Source organism: Phoxinus phoxinus, assembly GCF_949152265.1.
Source record: "Phoxinus phoxinus genome assembly, chromosome: 3".
Classification (NCBI taxonomy): domain Eukaryota; kingdom Metazoa; phylum Chordata; class Actinopteri; order Cypriniformes; family Leuciscidae; genus Phoxinus; species Phoxinus phoxinus.
In genome coordinates this window covers 33,123,543-33,146,026 of record NC_136878.1, presented here as the reverse complement: position 1 = coordinate 33,146,026, position 22,484 = coordinate 33,123,543, and the positions used below count along the sequence as shown (strand labels likewise).

The following is a 22,484-nucleotide window of genomic DNA, read 5'->3' as shown; positions in this document are numbered from 1 at the left end:
GGCTTTCAATATATTTTTGTCTCTGTGCAATTTGAATATTCAGCAATATAACATATTTGGTTTGTGTTTGAATAACCTTTTTGCTGCCAAATGTGTGCTTGAAACAAAATCATAAGAAATAACACCAAACACAAGTCCGTTTTTGTATTACTTTACATTGTAAACAAATATTTGTAACAGGCTATTATTTGGTTTTAAACAGCAGAATGTATTTGAAGTCACTGAGGCAATCATGAACAAGATCGCAGGCACTTTCAGTACAAATAGAACTGAAATCCATGATGTGAATGCGTGACTTAGTATAACATCACAGTCACTGAGATCCATGCGCAAGCAATACCAATACTATGGTCGTTCCCTATATCACACTTTACATCAAGTAAGCTGAATTTTGTTATTAGTTAACAGTTAAGGCAGTAAACTCAAGTATAGTCTGTGCCTCCTCACTTAGATTTCGCACACATTTTAACCAAAGGTCAAACTCTCTACATGACACACACGTTCACCTATCGATGATGACAATCAATAAATAAACAGCTGCTAACACCAATATTCCCTCATTTTGCTGGTAATGATGCTACAGTACAGTTTCCTTTTAAAAAGCAGTACCACTGTTAGCACATTGTTAAGAAACTGTTCAAAAGAGAGACCCAGAAGCCAATGAAACCAGGAGGATCAGCTACCCGGTACTGGTATGAGGCGTTTACATTATCAGTTAAAGATTAGAAGTTGAGCTAATGGTTTAACAAGGCCATGAAACGCTATCAGTTGAAACCATACGTAGAACAGACTGTTACGGCTTGCAAGTTAAATAGCAGAATTTGAAACAATACAAAAAAACGCATTAGGAATAATGGATGTACAGTACAGTTAACTTAATTTACTCTGGTCATTATAATTTATAGATTTAAAAAGTCATATTTTACAGTTCAAACACTAGCTGCTAAACGTCCGGCAGCAGTCTTTTGGTCACTGGACTGTGCTCTTCAGTGCCGTGACTGACATCTGTAGTATCGAGTTTTCCTTTGGTCCTGAAAGTCCAGCTTTCCAAGTCAGTAGCTCGGTGTTTGAAATGATCAGTTTTAGCACCCTATGGCTCTCGTACATCGGTAGATCAGGATATGGTGCAAACTGTACTGTTATTCTGGTTTTTCATGGCTGCCTCTCTCTTCTTCAACTCCCGTGTGATTCTCCTTCGGATTCCTTCTAGGTATAGGCTCCTGTCGAACTGGCCGGCACCCAAGGGAATGCTGGGGAGGATAACAGACTGAGTTAATGGATTATCAAACCTGCATGAAAAATGTTTCATGACAAACACAAAACATTCCATAAATTGATGAGAAGCTTGAGTTGACTTGATCACATGGCTTGTTTTGTATGGAGACAAAAGCTGGTTGTCCCAGTGCTTTTGCGTGCCATTATCTTTTTTTAAGGTAACTCGTAACACCAAAATATTTAGAATGACATGAATGTGAAGAAGTCAAACTGGAGTCATGTTAGTGACTCATTTACTCAAAATGTCATTCCAAACCCAAAAGACTTGTTTATTTTCAAAACACAAATGCAGCTTCTGAGCTTTAGTTGGCCATATTAAAGACTACAGAATGACACAAGATACGTCACTCGTATTGTTTTGAATGGGGAAAAGTGCAAAGCTCAATATGGTGGAATAAGTCCCGCCTTCTAAATAAGAGCCAATCGGCGATTGATATTTTGATATGATATTGATATGTGTCATTGCGTCACTGCCGTTGCCGTTAGAAGCTCCGGTTCCTATAGAAACAGTCAGACGCGTCACGCGTGCTCCCACTGCGCATGAGCTTGATTCAGACTGAAAAATTTTGTTTTCTGTCATGATTCGAGCGTTTAGAAACAACATTTATGAGACAGTTGTTGTCAGATTTCATCTGTGATTTCAAATATGAAATTTAATTGTAAGCTTGACGAACAGTTTTGGGGAATTTGATGTTTCCCTATTCAAAGAGATGGGAGCTGCATGCCCAAGAGGCGTTTCAAAGACAGCCGCCGAGTGAAATGACTTGTCTTAAAGGGACTGTGACCATATTTGATGATCTCTATGCATGTACGCTAATCAATGCTTACATATGAATAAAAGCCTAAATTTAATCTGTTCATCATATAAAGTGATTGGGTTTCCTCAGAAGATTGGATTAAACCATTGGATTCATATGGATAACTTTTACAATGTCTTTATAAACCTGGTGAAATGGAGGGACCGAAATCTCTCAGGTTTCATTAAACGCATCTTCATATGTGTTTCAAAGATGAATGAAAGTATTTGTTTGGAACAACAGGAGGGTGAGTAAATGGTGACAGAATTAATAAAACAAAATGAACAAAATGATCCCTTTTCTTGATAACTACTCAAGAAGTAGAAATGATTACAAGTGTTGCTTACTTGTCTCTACCCGGACGAAGTTTGACCTGAAACATGCCGATGACTGGCCGGTGATCTGATGTCTTAATGGACGAGCAAGACGTATACTTGATCACTTTAATGTCATCTACTTGTCTGTTTCGATAAAGAATCCGATCCTGTCAACACAAGAGGGAAAATGAACTACAATACTAGGATACTATATAGTGACATATTAGTAAATAATTGGCAAAAACAAGTTTACGGTATATGACGGAGTTCTCTGCTTCGTGGTGGTGTCATAGACGTCACAACCAATGTCATACTTGTAAGTAGGAGGATAGTGAATAGATGCTTCCTGAAACCCTTTAAAAATGGAACCTGCAAATGCACAAAGAGATTCTTCCAGTTCAATCAGTCAAAGAACAAATATTCCCTAAATGGAACATAATACCTCCATAAATTACACAGGACTGAAATTATACATCTTTCTGCACTTGCCTTCCTTCATTTCTTTCAACAGCTGGTCATGCTGTAATAGTGGGCTCATATCTGCGCCTACACCCTTATTTAAAATGGCCTCCACCTCTCCTCTGGCTTTATTTAGGCGGAAGTTAAAATCCCCAAACCAGAAGACTTCATCAAAACGGGTTGTGACATCACCTGAGAATGAACCACTTTTTGTTAATAAAATAAATAATACACAATAAAATCTTTAAATATGACTAAATCAGTAACACTCACAGGTGGTGGAGCGGTAAGGGTTGGTATCAGGAAGGTTTCTAGGAAGAGCCAACGCTTCTATGATCTTGTTATAGTCTAAGATCCTCTCATATACTTTAGAATCTCCAGCTGAAACACACACAAAGAATGGGTTGGGTTTATTCCTAATGCCATAGTCATTCTAAACATTCATTAAAACATAACTGGGTAGTTTGCCCTTGGGTTAAGTTTCCACTTACAGGTGAAATGGGATGTAATAAAGAGGAAGGATGTCCCAAAAAAAGTGAAGCCGATACCCACAGCTCCTTTAGTCTTAATCTGAGATATAATTCGGGTTGTGACAGTAGCATGTTCCACCTCTGTAGTGAGTGACAGAAAGAGACACACTTTTATATATTATATTATATCATTTAAACATTTGAGGTCTGTAAGTTTTTACAAGAAATTAAAGGGGTGGTATAATGCCCTTTTCACAAGATGTAAAACAAGTATTTGACGTCCCCAGTGTGTGTATGTGAAGTTTTAGCTCAAAATACCCCACAGAAATGGTCACTTTTTGAGGGTGAGGAAAAACGCACAGTTTTTGTTTCTGTCCCTTTAAATGCAAATGAGCTGCTGCTCCCAGCAAAAAGGGCGAGAGCGGAGCTACAACAGCTCCTGTCCTTTTACCTCACACAGACACACACGGAAGATTTCAAAAACTTTAGCCTTTTATGTTCAAACCGGAGTCAGACAATGGAGAGACTCAACAAGAAGTGACAACATGTAGAATGCAACAGAACATTTCTGAATGGTTAGTTTATGAATTTATCTAGCTTATGTGTAGTAGTTATCTTCTAGTCATTGATTAGCATATTCTGTCATGATAATCTATGAAACGTGTTCCCGGGGGCGGGGTTTAAGTAAATTTTAGAGTTAGTAATGTCACTAACCCGGGAGGAATGTCGTGTAGTCCCTACCAGCCATTTGTTGTAGTCCTTTTCTTTAAAAGCAAATATCTTTCTTTGCTTTGAACTTTGAGCGTCGTAACTTTGCAGATGTTGTTAATGCTCAAACAGCAACATTTCACACTAACTAAAGTTAGAAAAGTGAAATCATAATCAACCACCCCTTTAATACTTGTATTCAGCAAGGATATGTTAAAATAGGGATGGACTTTTTCAAAAATATTGTATTTGAATATCTGGGCTCATCAAAAACGAATACTTGATTATTCGTTAATTTAAATTAAGTTGAATCGTTTATTTTAATCATTAAGTTTGGATTTCGTGTGATTTCAGTTTCAGCCGACAATGTTTACACATGACATGTCGATTCATTTGATCCAAAGTAATTCCATTTTGAAAGATCACTTAGATCAAAGCAATTCCAAACTGGCACAATCTTGTTTACACGCTCCACAGCGCCACTCAATGCATTTAGTTATAATAGTGAGTTTTAGTTCGCGTACTTAGGATTTATAATAGCCAGCAAAGCAACATGTAGCAAAATTCTAATTTTTATTTGTTTATTTGTTTGAATAATTACAGATCGAATATTCAACTATTAGTGCACATACATTTAATTGATCAAAAGTGAAATGCTAATGTATTCTTTTGAACTTACACTGATAGTTATCATTGACAAGTCAACATAATAATAAAAAATGTTCCTTGAGCACCAAATCAGCATATTAGAATGATTTCTGAAGGATCATGTGACACTAAAGATTGGAGTAATGATTCTGAAAATTCAGCTTTGCAATCACAGAAATAAATTACAATTTAAAATATTTTAAAACAGAAAAAACTTATTTTAAATTGTAACAATATTTCACAACATTACTGTTTTACCGTATTTTTTAACAAATAAATGCCATGGTGAACATAAGAGAAGTCTTACAAAAATATGACAGACATTAAGACCACAAACTTTTGAATGGTGCTGTATAATATTCTATATCACATAAATAGGGATGCACCGATTGATCGGCTGGTGATCGGAATCGGCCGTAATCGGTGACCGGCCGATCACTCTGACCAATGCCGATTTTTAAAACCGGTCTAAGAGAAGCGCGCGAGCTTCAAGCAGGAACGTCGCGTGAGCAGCAGTGAATCGCGGGTTTCGGCGCCGAGACTTTTGTAGCAGCTGCTGTGAAGGTGCGTGCACACTACAAGCGACAAAGCGACACGTTACCATTCATTTCAATGGGGAGCGGGCGTTTTCCGGCGACACGCGCGATCGCGGCCGTTGGCGACCTGATGGGGCGTGTCTGGCGACGCGACAAAGTTGAGATGTGTTTAACTTTATGCAAATGAAGAGCGACTTTCGGGAGCGACAACCAATAGGAGTGAAGTCAGTGGAGCGCGCGTGATCATCCGTCATTCTCTGACAGAGGCAAGTTGAACGAGAAGCTAATTTTAGCAGTCAGAAACTGTGCTATAAGTTGTGATATATCTCCGTGTGCATACAGTGGTGTTCACAGCACTGACTCGGAGCCGGATTGGTTTCGTGGACCCATATAGACCGGTATTTGCCCGTTTATTTGCAATTAAATAGCCGCGATGGCAAAAAGCACTCACAGTTTCTCGTTCATCTTTAATATTATGCATGTTATGAACTGATTCCATTTATATTTCGAATTTTCCTTCCAAAATGTTTGTTTGTAGTGGCAAGAAAACGGATTTGTTGTCTACAACATGGAGAAACATCCGTGAATGTCACTCACAAACATTACTAGGCAACCAGTAGCGGGAACGCCCACTAGCGACCTCACCGCCAGCCACTGGCGACCTGCAGCGACAAAGTCGCTTGTAGTGTGCACGCACCTTGACGCTGTACTACAAACGCTTCCAGTAATACTCCGGCGGCTGCAGCTGCTGTGATGATGCATTTACGCTGACCGGTCGTTCACGCGCCTCTCACGTTTGCCATGTGAAACTGTCGTTCACGCGCCGCTCGTTTACAGTGTGAATCGCTCGTTCACGCGCCGCTCGTTCACGCCCCGCTCACTTTTGCAGTGTGAAGCGGTCGTTGACGCGCCGCTCGCGTTTGCAGTGTGAAACAGTTGTTAACCTGCAACTGGGGACAAAACAGAAATGCTTCTGTTCGCGAAGAAAAACCTGCCATTGATGTACAAGTGATTGCAATAGGCCTGTGTGTGTGTGTAATTGGATGTGAAAAGAAGGAATTGTTTTTTTTTCATAACACACTTCACTTTAATGTGTGTGAATTTCCCACACCGGGAGTAATTATTTGTTTGAATGTTCTATATTCTATGCAAAATGTTCTATTAAAGAAAACATAGTCAAAAAACATTTGTGTGTGTTGTTGTAAAGTGGTTAGAAAAAATAAAATCGGAATCGGCTAAAATCGGTATCGGCAGGTCAAACTTGATGAAAAATCGGAAATCGGAATCGGCCTAGAAAATTGAAATCGGTGCATCTCTACACATAAATAAATAAAATATTTTTAAAAAAGCTTTACCTGAACAAAACCATATGAGATCTCTCCTGACAAATATAGTGAGATAGAGAACTCCATGGGCTGCTGCGTACAGCATCACGTAATACGGCCCAAGAGTTTCCTGCAAGCGAATCTCCCACTCCCTCCTGCGGACACACACGAAGAGTGTAAACATGCTGAGCATCAGGAAAAGACTAAAAAATAAAAAATAAATCTTACCTATCTGGACAACCTTCCTGAACTCCTATAACGTAGACGTCCTGTGCAAAGTCTGTGTCGGTTGGGAGCAGAAGATCATCTAGGTTGTATGGAAGCCCCTGAGACCAAGAGTGAGAGCTTAGGCTACAGCTGCTATGCACTTCAACAAAACAAAACATGAGAAATGACATATTGTCCCACACCTTCTCTCCCTGCATGTTCCATGTGGCGACGTAGATACCGAGTCGTCTCTCTGGGAAGTAGCGGTCTAGCTCTTCTGCCCCCAGCAAGGCGCCGCTACCCAAAACACTGCCCTCCAGAAAGCTCCTAAAACCACATGCAGGTGCATTTTCAGGAAAACAAAAAACAAGAACAAAAACTGAGAAATTCTCCTTCTAGCATATGTTGCATAATATATTCAAATTAACAGACTTCACCCAAATGTTCTGAATGGTCATGCTGCCCTTTTCCACACAATGGATCCATTCCATACAGTGACCAGGATTTACTACTTCTTATTTTTAGTAAAAAAGTATCATAACTAAGAACTGTAGATTGTGTGTGTATGGTCTGGGTAAACCCTACGTTGTGGGCATGAAACCCCTCAAGGATAGTAACACCTCTCTCTCTCTCTCTCTCTCTCTCTCTCTCTCTCTCTCTCTCTCTCTCTCTCTCTCTCTCTCTCTCTCTCTCTCTCTCTCTCTCTCTCTCTATATATAGTCAAACCAAAATGTATTCAGACACCTCAACATTTCTCACATAATCACAGTTTATAACTATTTCTACAGTTATAGTTTAGAAAAACGGTAATAAAATATGACAAGAACTCAAGAGTTATCAAATAATTTGATATTTCACTGGGTTTTGGTCATCCTTCAGTTAGACTGTCTCACAATTGAATTAGGTTGAATAGCTGTCAGCTGTTACATTTAAGTTCAGTCTGTGGTCTAAAAATTAGCAATTAAAGAAAAAACACTTAAGCAAAACATGGTCAGGTCAAAGCGTCTGAATAGTTTTTGGCCCTACATTTTTATAACTTTTACTGGTAGTCCACTGTATGAAGGATTTTTGGGTATAATATGTCACAGTTTGCTATCCTCACTTAGCCTACATAAATTAACTATTGTGTCCTGCACCTACGAGTAAAACATTTTTATCAAAAATTATATCTGGTGTCTGAATCATCTTTGATTGTCTTCTAAATTGTCTAAATAGTTAGATATTGCATGTTGTCCTCGTATAGTCGTTTCACTTTCAAGCAGAACATGAGTGAACGCGCTGATGGAGTTTGACAGTTACAGAAGGTGCTGAACAAGCATCTCGCTGATCCATTAATCTCCTTTGCATTCTTCAGAACGTGATCATGTGATCTTAAAGTGGAGGATATGCTGAGCGATAACTGCAGAAAAGAAGAAAGGAATGAAAAAAGCACAAGTTTCTCACCTGTTCCTCACATCCCGGGGTCTGATGGGGTTCAGAACACTATAGGTGGACTTCATGGAATGGACAGAGGCATTGTCCGACACCATGGTGTCCAACAGCCCGCTATCGCTCAGATTCCTCTGAAGCCTCACCGACCGCCCCCTTCTCCCCACCACACTGTAATCCAAACAATCCCTGTCAATCCGATTAGTTGTCCTTAAGGACGCGGAGGCTGCGCTGTTATCCAGAGGAGGATACGTGCCGGTGAGCTGCAGTGGGGACAGAATAATTCTGGACGGTTTCATTCGCTCTTTATTCGGATCAAAATCCTCACGGGGGGACTCGTCATTCTCGGAGAAGCTCCCGGTCCTCATCATGAACGGCGGTGTCTCCACGGGAGGGAGATCGAGTGGACGTCCGGACGCAAGGCCCTGGCCATTCACCGAGGCGGCGTCTTTAAGAGAGTCGGTGGAAGAGCCCGTCTCACCCGGGTCCGTGAGACTCTCCTGGCTGTTCCTCAATCTTCTCCCCCTCAGCTTCTCATCAAATGAGATGTTTTTACCCTCCATGCCCAATCCCACGGGCTTCGGAAGAGAGGGAGGTCGAGGCTGATATGGACTAAGCTTGGCGTCCTTGTTAAGCTCATCCTGAAGCAGTTTGGACCCATCATGTGTCTTCTTGATGTCTTCGAGCTCCTCCTTGTTGCTCTTCTCTTTCCTCAGATCTACACGCAGCACATTAATATCTGTTTTACAGGCTGGTTCTCCTGACCTGAGCTCTGCAGGGTTAAACGGGACGATGCTGTCTCCATGCTCACTCATCCTATTGGCAAACTTGGTTTTAGATGCAAACAACCCCCATGGTGCTCAACTGATTACATCCTGTGGAGAATGTGAGAAAATGATTATAGATAACTTATTATTCTGTCAATTATTTCTTTTGATTTAGTGATATTCCACATCTTGCCCAATGTGGAATTTTATACTATATGCAGGTCTTTATTATGAATGAAGCATTGAAACATAAATAATTTTAAAGGGAGAGTTCACCCAAAAATGAAAATTTGCTGTTAATTTACTCACACCATTCAAGATGTAGGTGACTTTTTTAGAACAGTAAAGATGATTTATAGCTGAAACTGTGGTCCTTAGTGATTCGTATAATGGAAGTTAATGGGTGCCATCACTTTGAGATTCAAAAAACATATGCAGACAAAACTAAATTAATACCCGCGGCTCCTGATGATACATTGAGGTCTTAAGAAGAGAAACGATCGTTTGAAGCGCAAGCTTCCTGTCGCATAATGAAAAGCTGACGCTGTTTGTTTACAGCAGATGAGTGTGTTGTATATTGTTAATCAAAATGGTACTTGTGTTGTTCCTGGATGCCGCAACCTATATAAAAAATGAAGACCACGTTCAATTGCACAATCTCAATTGACATTTGACTTTTCACAGATTCCCAACGTTTCAGCTTGCATGGACCGATCATTTCGCTTCTTAGGACCTCAGTGTATCTTCAGGAGCCGCAGGTTTTAATTTTGTTTTGTCTGTTTTTGAATCTCAAAGTGATGGCACCCATTGACTTACATTATATGAATCACAGAGGACCATAGTTTCAGCAATAATTCTTCTTTATTGTTCTAATGAAGAAAAAACAAAACAAAGTCACTTAACACCTCAGATGGGCTGAGGGTGAGTAAATCAAGAGCAAATTTTCATTTTTGGGTGAACTATCCCTTTAATCAGCAAAACAATTTAAATCAAGGTGTTTTTAACTTTTTATGTTTTAAAATATATATATGTATTGCAAGCTATCTATTAGTAGCTATACGTTTTCAAGTCAAGTCACCTTTATTTATATAGCGCTTTTTAACAATACAGATTGTTTCAAAGCAGCTTTACAGTGATAACAGGAAAATAATGTAACAAAGTTTGTTTCTAGAAGAAAATAGCATTCATAGTCCAGTAAGTTCAGTGATGGTTAGCCTAATTTTTGTTGTAAAAAAAGTTATTAATTTAGTTAATTTATATAGCAGCTCTGGAGAAAACCGTGATGTCATCGTCCAGCTCAGTTCAGTTCTCATATAATGGCGTCAATGCAGGCAGATCAAAATTATTGTTGAATAATATATAATGTCCCCAAATATTTAAAAAGACCCATAGCTTTTCTTTTCCAAATTAAATAATTTTGCTCTTATTTCAAAATCTAAAATGTAACAAAACATATTATAACAATACTGTCTGGACAAAATGTTTTTGTGTTAACATTTTATATATTTTGCGTAACTGCTATATTAGCCTATTTCGGAGACAAAATTCGTATGCTCCTCCATTGTAAGTAGCTTTGGATAAAAGGAAATGTAATTTTCTCCACTAAATAGCAGTTTTATTGTACCCAATATTAGAGAAAACTTTTGAGGTCAAATAGTGTTTAATGTTTAAGTTTTTAGTTGAAACAGGTGGTAACAGCTAAGAGATGGTGGCAAGAGGGAGAATGTTTTTGCACGTTACACTTACACAGTCCATAATAGTTGCTGTATGAAAAACGACAACGGAATAACACACAATAATCATTATTAATCTTATCTACTAAAATGTTTATTTAGCAAAAGAGTTCTACGTATTAAATGGACGTCGTAAATTATAAACACAAATCGTTAGGGTACGTTAACGTTACAAATAATAACAACAACAGTCAGCAGCAACATGAAAACATTATAGTTACTATTATTATTGGTGTCCAATTTTTAATTAATACTTAACTAAGACTGAAAGCCATTAATAATTAACTGTTATGATCAGTGATTACAGCTGACAGAAATCTCTGTCCCTCAGCGATGTAAAACTCACTGATGCCACACGATGGTCACTCACACATCTGTAAGATCGATGTTATCGAGTTAGCGCTTTATCTTTCCAAAATATGAATAATGAAATGGAATTAAATCTATATTAAAATACATTTGTGTGAGGAATAAAATGACGCATCTGAGTATGAAATAACTCACCGTTACCTCCAGTTTGCTGAAGAGGCAAACTTAATGGACTTCCTTAACAACCAAAGCAACCAACAACTTCTCAAGAGGGCGTGCTGACAGTCTGCAGCAGTGTATTATGGGACAGCGCCATCGTGCGTTTATTATTAATCGAGTTGGTATTATTTTTGCAAACAAGTGGCCAATTTACAAAACTATCCACATATTATTTAGGAATATGGGAACCAAATGTAGTTTTAAGTATCTAACACTGAAAACTCCATATTGATTACTGTGAAAGAGGAGTTATGTGTTACGTGTATAGCGGTAAATGTTATGTAGACTAATTACACTGATCCGTACGTAGACTATCTTTATTATAAGTCAGCGGATCATTAATATTATTTTCCAAATTGTTTCCCATTGTTTCCCCAGTTAAATATACATTCTTCTACACATTATTCATTTACTTAACATTCAATACACATATGAAGTATAAAACAAGAAGGGCCTTATGAAAAAACATGAACATTGTGGTGGTTGGCTTGTCAGTATCACGGTCGGTATTACAATATTGCGGTTATTGTGACAGCCCTTTAACTTAAAGCAATATGCTGCAGATTTCAAAAGTTCAACTGAATATATATAATATAATTAACCCTTGATTCTTCCCTTAGGCTATATGGTATCTTCCCCTATGTATTATTCTCTTATTTTTTTCAGTATACTCTGAAGTAAATACAAACTAATACAGCGATACTCTGAAATCACCTTTCGAGTAATAAATTCACTCTGGAAATAATCATGGAATGTAAATTTATTTATTTGGTACTAGGCTACTTGAAAATTCAGTCAGTGTTTGAAGTTATATTCACAATTTTGAATATAATATAAATATAAAATGGCTGAAACCAAATACAAGTGTCCTATGTTTTTGGTTCAGTAACCGTACAACTCTGTAATGACAATATCAGTATCAGTCCCTATGTGGTGAAAATCAAGCTTTTAAATGTTGTCTATGTGGTGTTTTTAATATGCTTTAAGACAAACGGCGTGCAAATTCATAAGTCAGCAGCATTGCTGAGTATTTTCTCCTTAAAACCGCAGTGAACAGACAGTCTCAAAATCACGGTTTGAAATCGCTGGTGTTTCTGACGTCACAAACTTTAACCAATCACGTCAATGTGTGATCGTCAACAAGTTGATCTCTGAGCTGGTGTAAATGAACCGCGTATACTAAATGACGTTACACGCAGTTACATTCAAGCTATTTTAAGGCGTGACATTTTTTTCAAGGAAACAAACTTTAAATATGTAATTGAGTTTTAAGGGATACAATTATTGACTACAGGGGGACTTTAAGTTTTTTGGCTTTTAGTTTGAATATGTTACCCTCTATAAGCTAGTGTGCTCCAAAACAATGACAAAATTCACATTTAAAAGATATAACTGTTCAAAACTTACAGTCTCTCACTTCTTGATCCAATATGGATCAACGATTTTGATGATTTTGAATCACTCTGCACTTCAGCTTCTCATCAAATTTTCAGCTCAATCAAATGCTCTCTATAATCTGAAGCGCCCCGCCCCCTACATTATAAATAATACACTTAACCTGCGGCTGAAATCGGTCACTTGTTCACACAACTACAATTTTTTATATAGTGAATGGCACATAATTCACTATAGGGATATATCATTAATAGGGGTGTAACAATATATCGTGCCACAATATATCGCAATACAAAAATGCAACAATACGTATCGTGGATAGTGACAATATGTATCGTGGATAGTTCACCCAAAATAGAAATGACTGTATAAGAAAAAAATCATGTTTTCAGAGTTTTAGTGTCAGTACTACATTAAACTACTATATAATGTTGATTATAATGTATAATAATGCAATGATCAGCTTCAGAATCATGAATATTTTTATTCTGGTGTCACCATTGTCCTTGAATTACAAGCACCAAGTCCAAACCTGTTCATTTAAACCCACAATGTAATATCAAAGTTAGCATTTTAATCAACAGTACATTTTTTGTTAACCTTTTATCATATGTCTTGGGAGTATCGCAATAATATCGTATCGTGAGTTCAGTATCGTGATATATATCGAATCGTGAAATGAAGGTATCGTTACACCCCTAATCATTAATATAGATCAGTGGTCCTGCCCTGTCTTCCTGTTTCTGTAGAAATGACATCAACACTCGAACGCGGTCCAAGAACTTTAGTGTAACATCGGCTCATCAGCGCACTGCATTCACCAGAAAGAAAGGCGAATTAACCAAATCCAGAGAAATAATACTTCTAATAACAATTACCGCTGTTCAACTCCATTTCAAAATGGCAATTGTACACGAACATGTAAGCATGCGTCCAGCACATGTGGCCTAGTCGTACATTCACAATTAATAAAGGACTCTTAAATACAACTCTTTCATTTTACATTTCAGGACATTCTACAACAGATTAATGCATGAAAAAGCAGACTATATTGATGATTTTGATCGTTTTAATTATTCCCCATTGACTCTGAAGGAACTCTGTTTCCACTTGGTCAGCGCTCTACAGTGTGACCATTTCAGTCGCATTTGCGTGCGACTGTGAAAAAATATTTAGGAGCACCATGTGCGACTGACCCGATCAGGCCCACTTCTACAGAGGTGCACGGTGCACCCTCAGCTGAATCTAATAAAAGCATATTAGTGAAACTAATAAACGATCCAGTGCGTATTTGCGCTCTAGAGAGCGTCAAAGGTTTCTGTTTACAACTTATTTTGCAGCGTTGAGCAATGGAGCCAATCACAGACATATCTGTGTATTTCTTTAACGCAATGGCCAATCAAAGGTTTTTAAGTCAGAATCCATTCAAACCGCAGAAGTTTTTGTCCATTTTGTGCCGAGTTTTGCACGCTCACGAATTCTCACGAAGTGTAGACACGATGTAAATAAGACATTCGGATATTGGATTGTCAGACACGGGGATGGAAATTATCAGGAGCTTGAAGCAAAATTGCCACCAAAATGAATATGCAACCAAAATTTGTGATATGAGCACAAAAATGCCTTTCTTGTTTTTAATATTTATATTATATGATATAGAAATATCATACGAGAAAGAATGCTTTTTCCCAAATATTAGCATGATTGCAAATGTGATGTTGATTGTATACAACAGTTTAATAAACAAGTTCAATAAACAACATTTGAGGCACAACATTGTCGGATTTTGCTCTATTTTTTAAGGGCTGTTTCAATCGCAAAAATCTTCCAGTGCACTGGGACGTTCACTCCTTGAAAAATCCCACAATGCACTGCATAAACAGGGAGCATAGATACTCACTATGCTCGACGCTCTCCTTGCTTTCCTTACTGAAAATTAAATCACATTTCTGAAGTGTGAAACATAAAACGCACGCCGTTAGACAGGCAGTGAAAAAAAACATCTAGTTACATATATGATATCCGGCATAAATGTTGTTTGGATATGTAACAAAACAATGTGTTTATACAGCATAATAAATAATATCAAAAAGATATAGGTCAAGCCTGTTGTTGATTATTACCAGTGGTGACGTTCTACAACATTGTATGCAAATGTTCAATGTACGCCAGTAATCACATATAGTAGATGAAAAACAGCATGTGACAAAAGAAGTATGCCCGAATTCACAATACTCATACAAAAATGGGCTAAAAGTACCTGGATGACCTACTTCTGGAGAGCATTCTGAAGTGTGCATAAGATTGACACTTTACTGTCCCATGAGGCCATTCATTAAATGATAAGCTATTTCCTCACAAAAGCGGTTTATTCAGCTTAGTGAGGCCTCTACATTGGCATTAAAAAAAAGGCATCTATTCTCCTTCCCTGCGTACCACAGCATTAGCAGGCATTACGTTTTTTTCTAAGGTTGCAGGCTTGCCTTCAAATGGCTGTCGATGGACACTTAGCCATCCCATGAGGCCAAGGGAGGGGATTTAAGAATTACCTTTAAGGAAGTAGTGCACCAATTTCAGACGCAGTGAAAGTCACACCTCAGCACCTGCGCATCTCCGTTGATGAATGAACTTTAACTTTAACAAAGATTAATTGTTCATTGTTAGTTCATGTTAAAAAGTGTTACCCATTATTTTTATGGGCTAACTGAAATATTTGGACATTTAACACATAATTTAGCATTTAATTACATTAAGATTATTGTGAATACATCTAATCGGGTATCTGCTACATTGCTGGAGGTTTCAGCTTCACATAAAAATATCATATGCAGAAAAGTGTCATTTCATTTTTTTCATATTTCTATATTCATAATTGCAAATACATTTTAAACACTAATTCATAACATTATTCCTGCAACTGTAATTGCAGTGTTAATGCATATAGCCTATAATAAAATAAATAATAAATAGTAACTTCTGTCAGTAATGCACAATTTTTATTTTGCTTATTCAATTCCAGCATAATGCAAACAAAATGCATGTTTATATATTTAAATAAATAATATGAAAGTAGCCTAATTTAAAAGTGTATACCGTATGTAAGCCTAACTACATTTAGGCTTAGTTTTTTTATGAGAAGACTGACCTTTTTTTCTAACTTGAGCACCTGCGCCACAAACATCCTGTGCACGACCCTGAAAATGTTACAATGTTTAAATGTTTACAGAAACCAGACAGAGGCGCGTGCACTCAGTCTGGCGCGTGCCGCTAATTGATACAACACAATAAACCAAAGCGCGAGCTTGAACCAGTGACCTTGTGGACAGGTGTTCAGCGCCCCAGACAGACCAGACATTCCTGTCTGGAATCATTAGACGATTCCACTATAAATACTGATCAGGGGGTCATGGGTGACACACACCTGACTGACACTGGACATGATGCAGTCCTCCTCTCTCACCGATCGCGAGAACACCCTCCCCGCAGCTGACGGGTGTTTCCTCATGTGGCGGGACTACATGGACCTCCAAAAGACTCTGTCCCAGCTGCTGGAGGAGCATCGCGAGGAAAGGCAAGCCGTGACTGCGCGTTTGACCACCGGGGAGAGATTCATGAGCACCGGCTCATCCCGCAGCGCCTCCAGCACTACTTTCTCCTCCTCCTCCTCCAGCCGGGACCACCGGCGTGACACCTGCGGCTTCTGCCTGAAAAACGGTGAGAGCGAGGAGGTGTATATGAGCCATAGACTGAAAGCCCGTGACGGACGTATCCTCTGTCCGATCCTGCGGAGTTATGTGTGTCCTTTCTGCGCGGCCACCGGAGACTGGGCGCACACGCGCCAATACTGCCCTCGGAGAAGCGCTTCGAAGACGAGCAGGATGTAAACCGATGGACTCTCTCTCACACTTTCTTGTTCATGTGAAACTGAAAGTCGCTTTTTTATATGTTGTATATTGTTCAGAAACGTTGTTTGCACATTACTGGTTGAAATGTGTTCCGTTCCTTTCAAAATAAAGATATTTTTCTAGTTTATCTAAACCCCGTTTTACTTCTTGTTATTGCTTTGCATTTAAAAACATTCCCCATTGTTATGGTTTGGAATTTAGTATCAGATAATAATCAGATTTTACAATTTTCAGTTCAACATAGGTGTCTTAAAGCAGTTATGATAAAACCTCCTGATTTCTGCAACCCGATCATTTATTAATCTTTGTTAATATTAATTTCAACATTTACTAATAGGCCTACTTTATTAAAATATTGTTAACATTAATTAATGCACTGTGAAAGAACTACAATTAACATTAATAACGTTAACAAAGATGAACAAATACAGAAACAAATGTATATTGCTCATGGTTAGTTCATAGTTAATACATTAACTAATGTTAACTAATGAATCTTATTGTAAAGTGTTATCAAAACATTTATCAAGTATAGCTATTTGACTTTTAAAAACGTAAAACATATTTAAAGCAACACAATGGTCATTGATTATGATAAACACAAATGTGAAAAAAACATGATAATGGTTATTGATTATGATAAATGGGAATAAAAACAACGATTGCACGCTGAACAGTTAACACTTGTCTTAATGCTAAATAAACAGTCTATTTAGAATGTCTACTTCTTCTGATCAGTCTCATTTTTCTCATCAGTTACATCAACACTGATTTATAAATATACAATTATTGAAAATGAGTTCTTGAATTGTTTCAAACAGCACACGAGTGGTAGGGACTCGTTAGGCCTGAAATAGTCACTATAAACACGGTTTGGAAGATGCATGATGTACTCGCTCATTATGACATTTTTTTAAACTTTGTAAAAAAAAAAAAAAAAGTTAGTGTACCTTTGTTATAAATGCTTTATAAGTATTGTTAGTTCATGTTAACCAATGAAGGGAAGTTATAATGTCAACAAATGAAACCTTATCATAAAGTGTTGCTACTAACTTAACGAAAAAGGCAGATCTGAACATATCCATCCATAAAGGCATGTGCTTACGTTTCCAATTACAGCAGGGATGGTGTAAATAAGGGGGATACTCTCTATTTCTTGCCATTTGAGATTTGACTAAGCCATTTTAATAGCAGATATAGCAAACATAGTCACAATGGATGCAGGCTATGGGCAAATAAACCACCTAAAAATGCATGAATGTCTTTGAATTATAGCCTAACACTGACTTCATATCGCTTTTAATAGCCTAGTCTTTTTTAACACTTTCTTTTTCTTAATTTTTTCCTTTCTTTCTTCCTTTCGGCAGTTAAATATGTAATATTAAATATGTAACGAGTAGACCTACATTTTCTTGATCATCCATAAAGATTTACTGGATCTGCATCACGTGAGTAAATCAATAAGCTTTGTCAACAAACAGTAGCCTAGTAGACTACATATATAAACTGTCTGAGCACTACCAAAGGTTACTCTCCACCATCACGATAGGTGGCGCTGTGGGGTTATGAGGACTAAAAAACTCCTTCGCCTCTCTGAGGTCAGACCAGGGTCAGAGGTTGCCAAATATAAACAAATACACGTATAAAAAATGTACGCATTAATTTACTAACCTTTTCAAAACACATAGGCCTACTGTTATCCCAGCTTCATAATTTCAGTTTCACATATATTTCAAGTCGTTCTGGGATCGACCGAGATAAATGCTATAACGTTACTTCACCGGAGCTCGCCCTGATGATTTGCTCCGGTAGGGGGAATTTTAAAGTTGAAATCTGGCAATCTTGCAATACACGTTGACGGCAGAACATGTGGATCCATGTAAAGACCTCTGATCTATGCCTCTGATCCACGTGAATGAATCGCAAACAAACAAAGCGTCTTCTAATCAATTCATATGTCCGATTATACTTTTCTATAAGCTGTAGCAGCTAGTTGCTATGTTTTGGAGTCACGATTATGTCCGTAATATAAACGTTCACCAGCAATCGAGGTGTGTCTGATGAAAGTCCCATCGAAACTGTGTAATAGACTGGTTTGGTAAACTTTAAACTTACCATGACTCATAATGAGTAACACCACAGTTCGAGGCAAAGTGTGGACGGCTGTGACTCAAGCTTTCAAACTGCCAATGGCTCTCATAATGCGGATGATAACGAAGCTGATTAACCGAGTGTTGATGAGCACGAGCGCGCTGCCATCACCGAAGATGATGAATGGTCAAGCGGCAGGTGACTGTAACAGAAGGAAAATGGTACGTTATCGAATAATTTGGCATTATTATAATTATTATAGGTTATGACAAACCGTTCTCCAAAATAGATACTAAAGTTACCAGTGTCTTATTTGTAGTTACTGTTTATTAAAGTCTTTTTTTTCAACACCACCAGTTTTACTGCTGTTCGTTAAAGACTTTAACTTAAAGTACTCCTCCGTTGGTTACAACTTACAAGTACTAGTTACAAACTAGCAATTTTTTCTTCTTTGCTAATAGTCGCTTTACCAATAGTAAGTATCTCTAGTAAAAAATATACATTTCCATCTACTTAAATAACCCATTTATTTAACACTAGTGTGTATTGCATTTGTTGATAGTAAAAAATATCTATATTACAAGAAACGTTTTAGTCATTTAGTATTTTTAAAATGAAATTAAGCTGTAAAGTGGCCATTCTGACTAATTGTTGTATTGTATGGCAGGTAAAAACTGAATGAACTAATGATGAGGACCTTTATAAACTAATGAGATAAGGCTACTAATAACAGCCGATTTGGCTATTAAATATTAAACCTAAGTACTAGTTTAATCAGGACCTTTATAAACCTCTTGACAATTTGTGTATTTTTTGTTGTTTCAGGTTGTCGGGCTGGGAAACCCTGGCATGAATGGCTCTCGACATAGTGTTGGTATGGCTGTGCTTACAACGCTAGCAGAACGTTTGGGAACGTCAGACAGCTGGAGATCTGACCGACAAGTCTCAGGAGAGGTTTTTGTAACACACCTTCAAGACATCCAGTTGGTTCTTCTTCGACCCAAGTTGCTAATGAACATCAATGGTGTGAGTGTGGCAAAAGCAGGTGAGACGCATTGTATTATCCCATAAAAGAATAACTCGCCTCAGGTGGATGATTAACATTTAGGATTGTCAACTGTACCCTCCTCATTTCCATCTTGGGCTGGGCGGGCGGTATGACAAAATATATTGTGCGATCCCAAATCCGGTTCTCTTTTGCAGCTTATTGAGCTTAAATGGTCAAATACACACACATTTTATGTCAAAATGCCCGTCGGGTGGATTATTCACATACACGTGAACAGTTGGGTGAAAATCAGATGTGGACCAATATATTAGATCCGAGCATGAGGTCTCAAGCTTGTGTGGCAGCAGTCTAATATACCTGTGTCATTAATGTTAATCAAACAACAAAAGACAAAGGCTGTGTCTGAAATCGCATATTCTCTTGAGTAGGTACTTATCTGGTTTAAATGCACACCAGAATCTCGCTGGAAGTAGAAGGTCATCCAGGTACTTTTTTTTCTCTACTCTTTTATCAGTTCTGTGAATTTGGACATACTGCTTTTGTCACATACTGTTTTTCGTCTACTATATAGTAGGGAAGTATGCGATTTCGGATGCAGCTATTGAGAAAATCATTCACTGCTCTTGACTGAATAACATTTGTATCTTTTTAATAATAATAACCAGTTCATAATCAATTCGTAGTATAGCCTACAGTAAAAACTATGCAGTGTTTCATTTATTATAATATTAATAATGTAATATAATATTACCTTTTTATTCAATGTCTTTACTATTTTTTTTAATAAACCTACTGTACCTGAAAAAAACTATACTATATTTAATTTTTTTTGTATTTGTATACTTATTTCAATTTTAAAATTACTTTATTTCAATTTAATTTGCCTAATAAACCTTTGCTCTTATTTTTAGTTATAACAAATATATTGTGATGTATTTCATTATCAAAATAAGATTTTGGTCATATCGCCCACCCCTGTTTCCATCATTGGAAATCTGAATTTATTTCTTCTTTATTTTTTTCCAGCCAGTAAATTTTCAATTCCGCCTGAACATATTCTCTTGATTCACGATGAGCTTGACAAACCGCTTGGGAAGTTCGGCATTAAACACGGCGGAAGTGCAAGGTGAGTGAAAACTTTTTTTTTTTATCAGACTTTTGTTTTGATAACATTGGTTTAAGTTTCTCTCGAATATGTTATATTGACTTCATTGCTCATTGGACCATGTCTCTTCCTCTCAGGGGTCACAATGGGGTGAGATCATGTGTGGACTGCCTTTATACTGATGTAAGTTAGCAAATATTTCATAGAGCAAAACATAAGCTATAGTGACTTGCTGTATAAGTTCATTATAACACACGCTGATTGTGTCCGCAGGTGATGCCACGGTTGCGCATTGGTATTGGGCGACCGTCAGGCAAAACGCCTGTCGACCGCTATGTTTTGGGACGTTTTTCACAAGAGGAACAAAATGTTTTAGACTCTGTCATAAAGCAGAGTATAGATGTTCTGCTGACATTTGTCACAGACTCGCAATCCCAGACTTCTCCAGCAGAGGGAAGGAGAGCATCACACAAGAATAAAGCAAGGGCGCTTTCACCGCCTCAGGACACCACAGAAGAGCACAAACAGAACTGACCTGTTACCTGTTATGTTTTAACATATCAGTTTTGAAACATGTTTGATAACTGTTTCTTTGTTGTGAAGGAGCTCAGTTTGGTTATGATCCCATGTTTAGATCCCCAAAGCTAAGGACATGGAAGGCAAAACCAAAACTGACATCAATACATAGTAACTTTGTTGACTCTGTTCTGAAGGAGTTCAGCTTTGTTAGAATTCACTGTGTCTGCCATATTTTAAAGTCCAGTCGACGTATTAGGGATACAGCATTACATGCTCTTTTGTAGTTTCTATAACATGATTTCCAAAATTGGGATTTGCAAACCTCTAGAGGTTCCTGAGGGAACTGTGGAAGGTTCATGGCACTGGAATAGAAATCCCTATGCCGTTTTAAATAAAGTAAAAAAAAAAAAAAAATGTCAAAAGGATTAAAGATTAAAACATAAGCATGAGAAAATAAACAGACATTTTTGAACATGTAAAGAAGAATTCAATTTATTTTTGAAAGGTTAACAGTACTTCAAATATATCAACATGTTTATCAGATAAATAACTTTATCCATAGGCATTTATGTGATAGAACAGTTTGGAAACTCCTGATTTAAAACCCAGATGACACGACTTCATCGTCAAGATAATCTTAATAGTGTCACTCCATGTTACTGGGTGATTTTAAATGTGTTAATTTCACTGTATTGTGGTGTTTTGTTTTTAAAAAATATTTGCCCATTAATAAGTTCAGCTGTAGATTAGCAAACTTTAAACATTTCTGACATTCAGAGAACTGTGTTACTTAAATGTATACTGCAAAAAAGTATTCAAATGTTTTAAATAAACATGATGTAAAAACAAATTATAAAGTGATGTAAAATAAATATTTCAGATTATAGGTCACAAATAAGTTATGTCATTGGTCAAATTATAGAGTGCCGCAAGGGTCTGTTTTAGGCCCTCTGTATTTTCAATAATACATGCTGCCTCTTGGTAATATTATTAGAAGACATGGAATCAGTTTCCACTGTTATGCCTACTTAGTTTTATATTTCATCACAACCAGATGAAATCTCTAAATTATCCAAGTTGAACAGAGTGTGTTAAAGATATAAAATATTGGATGGCCATTAATTGTTTTATATTAAATACAGACAAGACTGAGGTATTACTTATTGGACCAAAAACCAGTACAGAACCTATTAGAATACAATTAGCATCTAGGAGGATGTACTGTTACTTCATTAGTTAAATAATAAAGCTTTTCTGCATCA

General features: G+C 37.4%; 3 protein-coding genes across 8 annotated transcripts; 2 read left to right on the top strand and 1 right to left on the bottom strand.

The window, feature by feature from the left end:
• Nucleotides 1-41: 41 nt before the first annotated feature.
• inpp5e (inositol polyphosphate-5-phosphatase E) lies at nt 42-18,789 on the bottom strand. 6 transcript variants are annotated; one of them, XM_079606683.1, is made up of 11 exons: nt 11,175-11,298; nt 8,186-9,045; nt 6,946-7,069; nt 6,764-6,861; nt 6,566-6,690; nt 3,340-3,459; nt 3,122-3,229; nt 2,879-3,040; nt 2,643-2,758; nt 2,420-2,556; nt 42-1,250 (listed from the first exon to the last, which is right to left on the bottom strand). In XM_079606683.1, exons 2-11 carry the CDS (start codon nt 8,983-8,985, stop codon nt 1,115-1,117), a joined length of 1,926 nt encoding a protein of 641 aa, XP_079462809.1. In that variant the 5' UTR covers nt 8,986-9,045; nt 11,175-11,298; the 3' UTR covers nt 42-1,114. The 6 variants fall into 6 exon arrangements, with proteins under 6 accessions (XP_079462809.1, XP_079462810.1, XP_079462811.1 ...); XM_079606684.1 differs by having other exon boundaries at nt 93-1,250; nt 11,017-11,183; XM_079606685.1 differs by lacking the exon at nt 11,175-11,298 and adding an exon at nt 18,614-18,789 and having other exon boundaries at nt 119-1,250.
• On the top strand, nt 16,031-16,477 carry LOC306995618 (nanos homolog 1-like; the record flags this gene model as incomplete). Its single annotated transcript, XM_079607374.1, has 1 exon — nt 16,031-16,477. One exon carries the CDS (start codon nt 16,031-16,033, stop codon nt 16,475-16,477), a length of 447 nt encoding a protein of 148 aa, XP_079463500.1.
• On the top strand, nt 18,355-22,270 carry ptrh1 (peptidyl-tRNA hydrolase 1 homolog). The gene is made up of 5 exons (XM_079606687.1): nt 18,355-18,810; nt 19,415-19,634; nt 20,625-20,724; nt 20,841-20,886; nt 20,977-22,270. Exons 1-5 carry the CDS (start codon nt 18,625-18,627, stop codon nt 21,235-21,237), a joined length of 813 nt encoding a protein of 270 aa, XP_079462813.1. The 5' UTR covers nt 18,355-18,624; the 3' UTR covers nt 21,238-22,270.
• Nucleotides 22,271-22,484: the final 214 nt, after the last annotated feature.

Coding starts and splice junctions, on each gene's coding strand:
- inpp5e (XM_079606682.1), bottom strand. CDS start 8,985: ATGAGTGAGCATGGAGACAGCATCGTCCCGTTTAACCCTGCAGAGCTC. Junction 7,070..8,185: donor CCCCGGGATGTGAGGAACAG/GTGAGAAACTTG, acceptor ATGTGGTTTTAG/GAGCTTTCTGGAGGGCAGTG. Junction 3,460..6,565: donor TCTCATATGGTTTTGTTCAG/GTAAAGCTTTTT, acceptor CACTCACTACAG/AGGTGGAACATGCTACTGTC.
- ptrh1 (XM_079606687.1), top strand. CDS start 18,625: ATGAGTAACACCACAGTTCGAGGCAAAGTGTGGACGGCTGTGACTCAA. Junction 18,811..19,414: donor ACTGTAACAGAAGGAAAATG/GTACGTTATCGA, acceptor TTGTTGTTTCAG/GTTGTCGGGCTGGGAAACCC. Junction 20,887..20,976: donor TGGACTGCCTTTATACTGAT/GTAAGTTAGCAA, acceptor TTGTGTCCGCAG/GTGATGCCACGGTTGCGCAT.